Below are 13,734 nucleotides of genomic sequence, written 5' to 3' on the forward strand. Positions count from 1 at the left end.
ATGAATGACCTTGGCTGTCTTTCAATGTCACAGAGGTCATTTATGTCAAAATCTTTAAATAGTATTTTCTCAATGACTAACTGGCACACAATAATGAAATTTGGTCAGTAGCATACTGTAGTAAATTACTATTGATTGTCTTTTCTGATGCCTTGTCTGAAAACTCAACTTCAGGTTTTCAATAGGGGTCAAGGTTGAAAATTGTTATTTTGGGTAACCAACTTTGAAAAATTTCTTCTCAAGTTCCACAAGGTCTAGAACCTTGATATTTTACATGTAACGTTGGAAATCAGATTTGAAAATATTAATGACCTTGACCCACTTTCAAGGTCACAGGGGTGATTTTTTATTAAAATCTTTAGATGACTTCTTTTCAGTAACTAAGAGGTACAAGGTGATGATGCTTGATTATTTTCATATTGCACACAATTGCTATTGATAGAAGTAAGAAATTTGGTGTCAAATGTCTATTTCCAGTTTTAGGAAGAAGTCTTTTTCAGATAACACAAATAAATAATCTGAAGTTGTACATTCTAAAGTCTAGATATGTAACATATAAATTGCTTGAACGATTAGCTATCAGGTTTGTGGAAATGATTGACCTTTAACTAAGATGTTGTGTATAGGTGAAAGCCCATCAAATTGTTGGCTAACAATTTAAATTATTTTTTAAAATTTTTTTTGCAGTTTTTGAGAATTTGAAGAACAGAATTTTCTTGTTATAAATTTCACTGTAATTTATGTGTTATACTCAAGTTTGTGAATTTGTCTACTGTTCTCAGTAATATCTCTGTTCGTGCTAAGATTAGATGTCACAGTATCATGATTAACACTAATTTCATAGAAGAATTCAACCTGCACATTTCCATGTCTTAAGTCGTCAATCATTGGACTGTAAATGTCATGTGTCTTCATATAAATAATATATGTTAACGTCTGTTGCTAGTACCACACCTTCTCTACAGAATTATGTCCCTTGATATCTTGTACAAGTTGATACGTGTTGAAATATAGAGCTACATCCTGGATACTCCAGGGGTTACGATCACTTTGCCTATCTGTCTATCATCATGTTTCTTGTACAAAAGCTACTAAACCACCATGTAAACATGAAAATCTGTGAACAACAAAAAGTTCTTGAGCAAAGTTTATTGCATAAAGGAATGTGCAATTCAATCACAAGATAATATTATATAGATACTTAATCACAACCAACACATAAATTAATTCTTCAACAACAACCTGTAGTACAGCTTGTATCACTACACAGGAGATTCAAGATTTCATCAAAAACAATGGCGTTCTTGTCTCTAAGCTTAAAAAAATCAGAATACGTCTAAATGTTACATTTATTGGTTTCTTGTCTGATTCTGTTATGTGGTTTCTTATAAACTGGTAAGTCAAGAATTTTTACTGATGTTTTCTGACTTTAAAATGTTGTTTAAAGGACAGAAAACAGTACCCTTGAAACTTAGGTAGACCACTGTAAAGACCGAGGTTAGGCTGGTCAGTGGTGTGAGTTACTGGTCAGTTTAGGTCTGACTATCTCAAGCTTTATACCTACAAACCTCAACTTCTGATCAAATGTAAAATACAACAAAAGTTTGTGTGACTAATAACATGAAGTCCAATTTGTGTCAAATCCTGTCAAAAGAGTGTTAATTTAATTATATAACAATTAACAACAAGCAATTATAAAAAATATATGAATTACACATGTAATGTACAACAACTGTAAATATGATGAATGTTTAAGACTTTCCACACACAGGGATGAAAGTTCTGACTAACTTGAGCCAGAGTAATAAATATATCACAGATAAGGTAAAATATTGGTATGTTTGATCCTGCTCTGCTAGACCATCTAGTCCAATTTGTTTCAATGTAAATGTTACTTTGTAAAATCTCAGAAGAGATAACTTATATCCTTCATTAATTAAACTGACTTAGATTTTACCTACATTCCTCGACGGGGTGATGAGTTATCAAACAAATCTCTCAGCTACATGGAGAGGAAAAACATAAAATCTTGTTTCATTTGTTCTAGATGTGATAAAAATCCATTGTTACTGAGATTCACTGTCAGAATGATTTCCATATGAGAATTAGCTCATCACCAGACACGGGCTTATTGCTGGAGACATTTATTTGAGCAGTCACTGGAGTAGACAGCTTATCCTGAAAGGACAATACCTTTCTCTGGACACAGTGTAATATATATATATTACAATTGTAGTAAGTTTACCATAAATATATGTAGGAATTTATCTCAAGTGTTGGAAGCATTATAAATAAGAGTGATTCAATAATAACATGACAGTGTAATACTGATAGGTATATAATGAGCACAGCTTGGTAATACCACACACTGGACATACTTTACAAACATCACCAGGAATATGATCATAAAAACATTCTCATGACCATAATCTTTTGAAATAAACTTTTTAAAGACCTTGATCCATAGCTTAACTAGTTCATCAAATACAAGCATTAACATGACCCAGATCCATTAGTATAAACATCAACTGAACCAAGATCTAACAACATAACTGGACAATGGATCAAGATTTTGACCTGTCAACAATTCAGCATCAATATGACCATGATCAATAAAAGCAAAACGAACATCAGGCATCAAATTAAATATCTATAATATTTATATCTTATAAATATACATATGAAAAAACTCTGTAAAGTTAAATGAATGGTATAAAATGGACAGAAAAGTTAAACAAAGACTTGACAAAATAAAAAAATAATCCCTACCATTAATACCATTCTGACCAGAACAAGACAATAGTATTACAAATTTAACAAGAGAAATTAAGGTTAAGTTATACAATATACAAAAAACGCAACATAAAATTTCATAACGTGTAGATTTTTAAAAACATTTGAATGGTACCTTTAAGGAAATTCCTTATTCAGAACTTTTATATCTTCCAAATACTGGTCCATAAATATGAAAGTGACTTTGTTAAAATTCTTTCTTTGTTATTTTGACTACATGTTTCTGTTAAACTCTGTAGTTTTGATTTAATTGTTTTTCTTCTTGAACAACTCACTAAAGTTGAGGGATATAGATAACAAAGCTATATGATCTGTACAGTTTATGTAATTGCCACATATATGTACATAATATATGTCACATTTGAAATATTCAAACTTAATCTCTTGTCTAAAATAAAAGTGAAATGAAGAACTTGCAAATTTTTAAATCAATTTTCAAATACATTTTCTGTTTAGAATTTTTTTACACAAAATGTATATTTAAGTACTACTCAACTTATGACACCCTGATCAAATCAAGGCTGCCTTATATAGTATTTAAACTTTAGTTTGACTATGAAATCAGCTGATATATAATAATGGACTATTATAAGTAGCAACACCTGAACTAATTAGCACCTTTTCCTTAAACCTACATGACTATTGTTTATTTGTTTTAAATGCAAGTCATTAAATCAATGGGTTAGTAATTTATCTAACTTATAAGTTATATTTCAATAACTTGATAGCTTTTTCTGATATGAATGGGACCAGTTCTTTAATACTGACCTCTTCTACATATTATCTTCGTGTTTGTGTGAAAATTTGGATGTTTTGGCCAAAAACCTTTGAAATATTTGGGCAAGAAATAACAAATAAAAGTTCAGAATGCATTGATGTAGAAATGACGATAAAACAAACTTGTTTACAAACTCTGATACTGATCAATAATTAAATTCACAGGAATTTCGATTCTTTCATCAAATAAGTATCCAAAGAAACGTTTAAAAAAAAGAAAATTGTATATTTTAGCAAAGATTTACATTTCTTCAACAATATATATACAACACAATAAATAGATTTATCAACAAGTCACATCTAAATACTGAAATCACATACTGGTTCATGTATATAACATATAAAGTTTGTTCACAACATTCAACAGGCCAAAGTTGTGTATATCTTGTTGTTCTATATTTGACTTTTAGAAATTAATCTGTAATTTTTAATCATGTAATTACTACTTCAGATTTTTTTGGGATGTATAGGAGTTTTGATTAAATCATTGCTCTTTTGCAACAGCTGTCAATCAATCCATGTTCAACTGTTTGGTTAGTCTAGACATTTTCTTATGTTAAAACTGCAAATTAATGCCAAATTCTCTATTTCAGTTCATATTACACTATCACTGTAAAAGAAATGTTGAGAGCCAGTGATATCAAATACAAGTATATAGCTACTACTATGCTGTTGATTTAGACTCACTGTTGCATTCTTAGCCGTGCAAATTTTGGGCATTCATACCAAAAAATGAATGTTTTTTCCCTTTGACTATATTCTCCCGAAGATCAGGATTACTCTCCATGAATGTGCTGTGGAACTTCTTTCGAACATTAGACTTGCTGAAGCGATCCTGTATTTTGATCAGATCCGTCTGCGGTCTAGGTGAACCAAAACCTGGTTCCCACAGGAAGCGTGGGTCTTGTTTGTAAGTGAGGTCATGGTATACTGGAAACTGGTTTTGATAAGCTGTGCTGAACTGCATGGAATGTCGTAAATTGGTTGGGGCGATATTTGAAGACAAACTCCTATATTCATCATGGTATTCAGTATCAAGAGAAGTTGCTGCTCGGCGTCTCGGTTGTCGTGTGGCCATAACAGGGTTTTCTTTCTTTTCCATCTGTTTTTCCAACTCTCTTTCCTCACTCAATGCTTTCATCTGAAGCTCAAAGATGGAGGGCTCTTGTTTGGGAGGTTCCTCCTGGTCATTCATAGGATGATACAGTGCCTGGGTGCTGGTGTACTGTGTAGAACTAACCTTACATGGGGGGATATTTTCTTTACCTTCTCCGCGCTGCATTCTTGACGGAGCGCTTATAATCCGCACATTTCCGTTCTCATCACCACTTGCCACAGTGACGCTGTCTGAAAATGACACACTTTTCTGTGGTTTTAATCCTGATATCAGACGAACATTGGCTAAGTTTTGATTTTCTGTCGACATAACATTCAGTGGTTCCTGTCGGGCAAATCTGGGTAGCTGATTTTCCTGTAGAAATTTGTGTGTATTGTAGCTACTACCAGTGACACTCTCCTTGAGAATCGTCTCTTTCTCCAGGACAGGAACTCGTGCTGTTTCCTCTGTTGGTTGGAGTGTCATTTTCTGTGCCTCTTTAACATGGTTTAATGGAGTTAAAACCTCGTAGGAATCGCGCATATCGCCGGTTAAGTTCGGGGTGCTGGTATTTAAAGTGCGACTATATCTTAAAGCATCTTTCATATCTCTATTCAGCTTTGTTGGTAAATTCAAAGCATCTACATGAGAATGCATAGTATTCATGATTTCTGGTGGGCTTCGCTCGAGTCCGCTCATACTGTTGGTGAGGCGTTCAGGTATATAACTGGTACGGTACATCCCAGCTCTTTCCTCATTGTACTTGCCCTCGTGACTATAGAAAGTGTTTGGTTTTTCTTTGTCGTTCAGATGTTGGTACTTACAGTTAAGAGCTGTCAGTTCATGACCAGGTGTCTGGGCCTCCAAAACCTGTAACAGGAACATTTTTACTTGTATTTATATACGTTACAGATCTACTTAGAAGTACGACAGGCAAACTTGCCTTGGGTTTATTCTTCTATCTCACCAAAAATTGTTTACTGCGACTTATTTCCTGAAATATTTTTGTATTATTCTACCAAGTTGAAATATTGTTTTGAGGTGATCTCACCTGGCGTGATTTAGTAGTCTACTTTCAAGTGGTTTTAATTTTATATATAATCAACCTTGAAGTAGTTCAATTTGGTTGAAGACCTTTACCTTTCAGCAGTAGAATTTTTTTTACTTATCTGTATATATGAAGTATGTTCATAGCCCATCTATTATCATCATTCTTATAATTATTAAGCAGTTTGATTTGGTTGGAGGCATTTATTCAACAGGTGTAATCTTTTTATGATTTTTTGAAAGTGATCTATTTTATTGATGGCTTACCTTGAAGCGGTTTTGTGCTTCCATCTCCTGGATGTCCATGTCTCGTTTGACTTTGGTGGTGGCGAGGTAGTCCTCCTCTGTTCTCTCAGGCATCCCTACTGTCGGGACGTAAGGAATGTCGTCTGGGAACTCCCCCTCAGCTGCCTCATTCAGTTTGTTGATATTTACCTGAGGGTGTGCCCCATCATTAAGTTCCTTCCAGCGTAAATTCTTGTGCTGTTTAGTGGCACCTTTGTTAGTGTTAGGTAAACTCACATACTCCTTACCATTCCACAAACGGTCCTCTTCTTTCTCATGTAGGGTCATCATCCTGTAAGACAACAACTCATATCAAACAAACACAAATGTACCGTATTTCTCCTACAAAAAGCTGAATCCTTACATAAACAAATGTACCGTATTTATCTTACAAAAAGCTGAATCTTTACATAAACAAATGTACTGAATTTACCTTACAAAAAGCTGAATACTTACATACACAAATGTACCGTATTTACCTTACAAAAAGCTGAATACTTACATACACAAATGTACCGTATTTACCTTACAAAAATCTGAATACTTCATACACAAATGTACCGTATTTACCTTACAAAAATCTGAATCCTTACATACACAAGTGTGCTGTATTTACCTTACTAAAAACCCAACAGATACCTCCAAGTCTGACGTATGGGGGCTGGGGATGGGTTTATTACACATCAATAAAATAGCATTGGTTTATGATTAACTCAACAGCAAAATATAGCGATGGGTTTGATTGGTTGGTGGATTGAGAGGTTTTCTGTCTCCATGACTCCTCCTGTGTCTTAGTATCAACTCACCGAAGACAATCAGTATTTCTGGGGACATGAGGGGGCAACCTTCCTCCCCTCAGTGGGGTGGAATGGTCTATTAAGGTGATCGTTTGAGTATACTAGTTTCTGTTTACGGCTCCAGGGCCTAGTAATGCCTTATCCTAACTCTAGAAGTTGTGACATGTCCAGAAGCTAAAAGGAAGAGTTGGGGGTCTATCTAGATTTGGTTTGAGTTCGGGTAACTTTGAAGTCCGTCTAATGCCTTAAAAATAATTGTATAGTCTGACACTAACCTTTGGCCCTTGGGCCGATAATATCATGCCTACTCTTTTTCGATCTTTAGCGTGCAAGATCTTTAGTGTGCAAGATTGGACAATCATCACACAGGTTGGATGGGCTTATAACCATACAATAGGTTATTGCCTGTTAGACGTGGTACTAATTTCAGATTCAAACTAACAGACTGAAGCCATATTTGTTGCATAAAATAAGCTTAGTTTATTTCCTTGCAAACTTGTGAGATAATGCTTCCAAGTTTAACTTACCTCACATATCCTGTATTCTGGTCTGCAGATTTGTCCGGTTTCTGGTTTGGTGGCTTTGGGATGAGCATTTTTGAAATGCGCCCTTCAAATGGCCGTGGAGGGTCAATTGTGTTTATCGATCGTGGGTACTGCAAGATAAATGAAACGTTGATAAACATCTTAAATGAAGCTGAAGCTATATATAATCCTATAAAAAAATCTAAATCTTCCACCATGATTTTGAAATATGTAATGTTTTACATAAAACCCAAAGTTACCTCCCCTGTTTAGAAATCTTTTATTTCAAACACTGACCAGTATATCGTCATCAAGACCAGTGGCTTCATATTTGGCTATCTTGTCATCGATATTGTCGAGCTTGAGTGGGTTAGCCGGGCCTAGTCCAGTGTGATTGAGGTCATATGTTGTGTGCCATTGGTTTCGCTCTACATTACGTAAAGCATTAGCTGTTCGATCAGACACCTTCATATCCGGCCAACGGTCCTGGAGATTTGGAGCCACAGTCTTTGGTGGGATGGGGTAAAATTGTTGTCTTCCACCATGAGTCTTCACAAGCTGTGAATAAAAACAAGACTTTTGTATACTCTACTAAATTTGGCTCAGACTCTATGGATTAATTAGGTCTGTAGCTTTGTATTGCCAGAGGAACTGTTGCAAAGTTTCCACAAAAATGATGATTTCTGAACTGCCTCAGTAAAATGAGATCAATCTTGAATATTTTTTAATTATTTCATGAAAGTTTTCATTATCATGGACATGTTTCTACAATATCACAATCATACTGATATAACTAATTCAATTTCTGTATATGTACTTAATTTAGTGCTATCAAATTTTAGTACACCCACATTGATAATATTTCAGATCAACACTTTTAGATTATCGCTAAAGAATGTACATTTACAGACTATTTATTTCCAGTTAAAAGAAGAGGTGATGGAGGGGGAGATGGTACAAATATGTGAAAGTCTGTAGTGAAAAGAGGAAAAGAAAACATGCAAAGCCTTCATGAATTAAAATATTACCTCAGAAAGGAAAACATTTCTTGAGATGCTCTCTTTAACTTTAATAATACATCTATATATCTAAATAAACATCATCCAAGTACCCAAGTAAAGCTGAACCCTGTCCACAAATGTGAAAATTTAGATTAAGGGATATTCTGGTGTAACTGGTGCTTATAATGGAGGTTGCCTTTGGATACAAGGAGTTGACCATGTTATTTGGTAATTGTCAGAGCTCAGCAGTCAGCAAGTAGCTTTGAAAGAGGAGAACATCTCAGAGGATCACGGTCAGGCAAAAAAAGATTACGAATCATATCTGGGAGACTGGATACATAAATAGGAGTTCTAGGAAACTGATAAATACCTGATTAAATCCATGTTCTCCTGACCATTCCAGGGCTTTCTTCTCCGATGCCTTAGGAATCGTTTCAACCTCCTGTCGATGTCCATGCCCTATTGAAAAAATTATTTATTTGAATTAGGTAGGTAATAAAGCTAGATCTACACCTATCTTTAGAATGGGTAACTGTAAACTAAGTAAAATGGAATATGTCAAACATATCATTAGAGAATCTTACTGTACACTGAAACCTGTCTATAGTGAACAATCACAGGAGAATCTAACTGTACACTGAAACCTGTCTATAGTGAACAATCATTAGAGAATCTTACTGTACACTGAAACCTGTCTATAGTGAACAATCATTGGAGAATCTTACTGTACACTGAAACCTGTCTATAGTGAACAATCGTTAGAGAATCTTACTGTACACTGAAACCTGTCTATAGTGAACAATTACAGGAGAATCTAACTGTACACTGAAACCTGTCTATAGTGAACAATCATTAGAGAATCTTGCTGTACACTGAAACCTGTCTATAGTGAACAATCGTTAGAGAATCTTACTGTACAATGAAACCTGTCTATAGTGAACAATCACAGGAGAATCTTACTGTACACTGAAACCTGTCTATAGTGAACAATCACAGGAGAATCTTACTGTACTCTGAAACCTGTCTATAGTGAACAATCACAGGAGAATCTAACTGTACACTGAAACCTGTCTATAGTGAACAATCATTAGAGAATCTTGCTGTACACTGAAACCTGTCTATAGTGAACAATCATTGGAGAATCTTACTGTACACTGAAACCTGTCTATAGTGAACAATCATTAGAGAACCTTACTGTACACTGAAACCTGTCTATAGTGAACAATCATTAGAGAATCTTACTGTACACTGAAACCTGTCTATAGTGAACAATCGTTAGAGAATCTTACTGTACACTGAAACCTGTCTATAGTGAACAATCACAGGAGAATCTTACTGTACACTGAAACCTGTCTATAGTGAACAATCATTGGAGAATCTTACTGTACACTGAAACCTGTCTATAGTGAACAATCACAGGAGAATCTGTCCACTGAAACCTGTCTATAGTGAACAATCGTTAGAGAATCTTACTGTACACTGAAACCTGTCTATAGTGAACAATCACAGGAGAATCTTACTGTACACTGAAACCTGTCTATAGTGAACAATCACTGGAGAATCTTACTGTACACTGAAACCTGTCTATAGTGAACAATCAGAAGAGAATCTTACTGTACACTGAAACCTGTCTATAGTGAACAATCATTGGAGAATCTTACTGTACACTGAAACCTGTCTATAGTGAACAATCATTGGAGAATCTCACTGTACACTAAAACCTGTCTATAGTGAACAATCCTGTCTATACTAGCCAAACAATGTATAATCACACATTACACCAGAGATTCTCTTTGGTAGAGAATCAAGCTACCTACAAAACCATATCTAATCATCAGCTCACTGAAATTCTACCTTTTGTTTTGTGGAGAATAGTGACATCATGGGCTGTCGCTGGCATCTCAGCATTAATTGGCTGGACTTTTCTTGCAGCCACTCCCCTCTTTGGATCCTCCGGGGAATCAAACTTAGGAAAGAGTGAATACCTCGGCATGTGAGAACTGTACGGATGTTCTGCAGGGAAATCTTTGTTGATGAGAATTTCTCTATTTTAAAAAAGGAAAATACCAGACATTACCTTATTGTGATGATGATGATGATGATGATGATGATGATGATGATGATGATGATGATGATGAACTCACAATTTTCATTTGTTTATATCTATTTTTTTCATAAATTCACAACCATGACACAAGTTATGTAATTATAACAGTACATGTACATTGTACTCGTCCACTTAAACAAATTTGTATCTTTCAAATCAGTCCAAGTAATGTTATGTTCTCCAAAAAGAGAGTTGAGTTAATAACAATTAGGGATGAGCTTTCATCGTGGACATCACTTTGTACTCTGAGGAATTTTTGTTGATAATAAATTGAATATACATACCCCATAGGAGCCTCTTGTGGTTTCGAAAGTCTGAAAAAAAGAAAGCAACATGTGAATCTTACGTTTTCATAAAGAATGGTTTATTCCCTACACATTTTAATTTGCCTGCTTCGTGAATAATTTGGAAACAATGGGTTATTGTAGTCTACAAGATACACATGTAATGTAGTCATTAAATCAGAGACAGGTAAAAACACAGTATCACTCAGAATCACATCAGAAATCAATACTCATAGATCCTAAAGCCCGTCCGTGCTACAAAAGTTTTCCGATAATTATGTATGGTATGTTGAAAAAAATCGCTCTTTTTGCTTTAGTGCTGTAGATTTTTCATATGTTGACCTTAAGTATGAGTGACTTCAGCTGTCAATTGGCCAAAAAATATTACAAAATATTATACCAACAGATGATTAGAAACATTTCTGATTCATATGTAGCTTATTCCTTATCTCTTAGTAACAAATGAAAAACCAGTTTTCAGGCTTAAGCACATGTGTTTGTATGAGACTAGAAGATGGGCTTGTGTATATATAAAGTATGGGAGTGTAATACTTACAAAGCATCGTTACTGCGGACGTTACTAAGTTTGAGCTTGGTGAGGGTGTAAAACTGATCTATTGGTTCTCCCCTGTAAAAAACAACAAAAGACACCTCAACACAAAAACATCAACATAAACCACATCTATAGTACAAATAGATATTGATCATAGTATAGTATACAGGTATCACAGGTACAGTATACAGGTATCACAGGTACAGAATACAGGTATCACAGGTACAGTATACAGGTACAGCATACAGGTATCACAGGTACAGTATACAGATACCACAGGTACAGTATACAGGTATCACAGGTACAGTATACAGGTATCACAGGTACAGTATACAGGTACAGCATACAGGTATCACAGGTACAGTATACAGGTATCACAGGTACAGTATACAGGTACCACAGGTACAGTACACAGGTATCACAGATACAGTATACAGGTACAGCATACAGGTATCACAGGTACAGTATACAGGTATCACAGGTACAGAATACAGGTATCACAGATACAGTATACAGGTACAGCATACAGGTATCACAGGTACAGTATACAGGTATCACAGGTACAGTATACAGGTATCACAGGTACAGTATACAGGTATCACAGGTACAGTACACAGGTATCACAGATACAGTATACAGGTACAGCATACAGGTATCACAGGTACAGTATACAGGTATCACAGGTACAGAATACAGGTATCACAGGTATCACAGGTACAGTATACAGGTATCACAGGTACAGTATACAGGTATCACAGGTACAGTATACAGGTACAGCATACAGGTATCACAGGTACAGTATACAGGTATCACAGGTACAGTATACAGGTATCACAGGTACAGTATACAGGTATTACAGGTACAGTATACAGGTATCACAGGTACAGTATACAGGTATCACAGGTACAGTATACAGGTATCACAGGTATAGTATACAGGTATCACAGGTACAGTATACAGGTACAGCATACAGGTATCACAGGTACAGTATACAGGTATCACAGGTACAGTATACAGGTATCACAGATACAGTACACAGGTACAGCATACAGGTATCACAGGTACAGTATACAGGTATCACAGGTACAGTATACAGGTATCACAGATACAGTATACAGGTACAGCATACAGGTATCACAGGTACAGTATACAGGTATCACAGGTACAGATTACAGGTATCATAGGTACAGTATACAGGTATCACAGGTACAGTATACAGGTATCACAGGTACAGTATACAGGTATCACAGGTACAGTATACAGGTACAGCATACAGGTATCACACAGGTACAGTATACATGTATCACAGGTACAGAATACAGGTATCACAGGTACAGTATACAGGTATCACAGGTACAGTATACAGGTACCACAGGTACAGTATACAGGTATCATAGGTACAGTATACAGGTACCACAGGTACAGTATACAGGTATCATAGGTACAGTATACAGGTATCACAGGTATCACAGGTACAGCATACAGGTACCACAGGTACAATATACAGGTATCACAGGTACAGTATACAGGTATCATAGGTACAATATACAGGTATCACAGGTACAGTATACAGGTATCACAAGTACAGTATACAGGTATATTATACGTACAGTATACATGTATATAAGTTACTACTGTGGAGTATCGCAGTTACTGTACACAACTATAAGTGTCAGGCCAATCTATGGGTATTACATGTGTAACAGAAATATATAGACATGAGCATATCATTTTTGTATACACCATGATATAACTGTAAACAGCATTTAATTTTACATTGCCTCCTTTTGTCTCTTTAATTGTTTGAAATGAGCTATTAAATCCCCAAACAATGGACGGGGGAGACGTTATACTTACTTGTATTGCCAGGTAGGGGGCCCCGGGATGTATACATTGACGTCCTCCTTTAGCTTGCCTGACCCCCATTCCTTCGGCACCACGGGGGTGTGCTCGACATTGGGGAAAAGCTGGATGGAGGTCATGTTTCCCTCATCTGAAAATCTCACCCACAATAGTTCGGGGTACCGTTACACACCGTATCTCAGCTAAGTCTCGCCGTTGCTAGGGTCCTATTTGTATGCTAATATTACGAATATCATTTGGAACCCTTCAGGTGTTATTCTACTACTTAAAGTAATTATTGATTGGGTAGCTTCCGAATGCTAACCGTACCTGAATAACTGTATCGTCTGACTAGGTGCGAAGTCGTGCCCCACTGATCGCGGGAGCGAAGGAAATAAGTTCTGTTAGTTTAAAGCGATTAAACCAATCTACAGTGACAGTGCACGACAAACAAGGACTCGTCGTTATATATTGAAATATGACGAAGTAAATTCAAAATGAAATAATAAAGTGTGATTTGTGTTTTTGGAAAGTAAATAAAGCTAAATCAATCCATTTTTGAAATTTGGATTGATTTGCAATTAAGCTTGAAATGCTTCTACCACAGGTGCCCGTGGGATTTAGCGAC

The 13,734-nt window shown here is 35.8% G+C and overlaps 1 protein-coding gene across 1 annotated transcript; it reads right to left on the reverse strand.

Annotated features, from left to right (window-relative positions):
* Nucleotides 1–4,267: 4,267 nt before the first annotated feature.
* On the reverse strand, nt 4,268–13,246 carry LOC132543665 (uncharacterized). Its single transcript, XM_060207179.1, has 9 exons — nt 13,122–13,246; nt 11,268–11,339; nt 10,712–10,741; nt 10,175–10,365; nt 8,691–8,779; nt 7,617–7,877; nt 7,323–7,450; nt 5,981–6,290; nt 4,268–5,536 (listed from the first exon to the last, which is right to left on the reverse strand). Exons 1-9 carry the CDS (start codon nt 13,244–13,246, stop codon nt 4,268–4,270), a joined length of 2,475 nt encoding a protein of 824 aa, XP_060063162.1.
* Between the last annotated feature and the right edge of the window lie 488 nt (nt 13,247–13,734).

The sequence above is a fragment of the Ylistrum balloti genome, unplaced genomic scaffold (assembly GCF_031769215.1).
Source record: "Ylistrum balloti isolate Yb309-2 unplaced genomic scaffold, AGI_CSIRO_Ybal_v1 Utg369762, whole genome shotgun sequence".
In the NCBI taxonomy this organism is placed as follows: domain Eukaryota; kingdom Metazoa; phylum Mollusca; class Bivalvia; order Pectinida; family Pectinidae; genus Ylistrum; species Ylistrum balloti.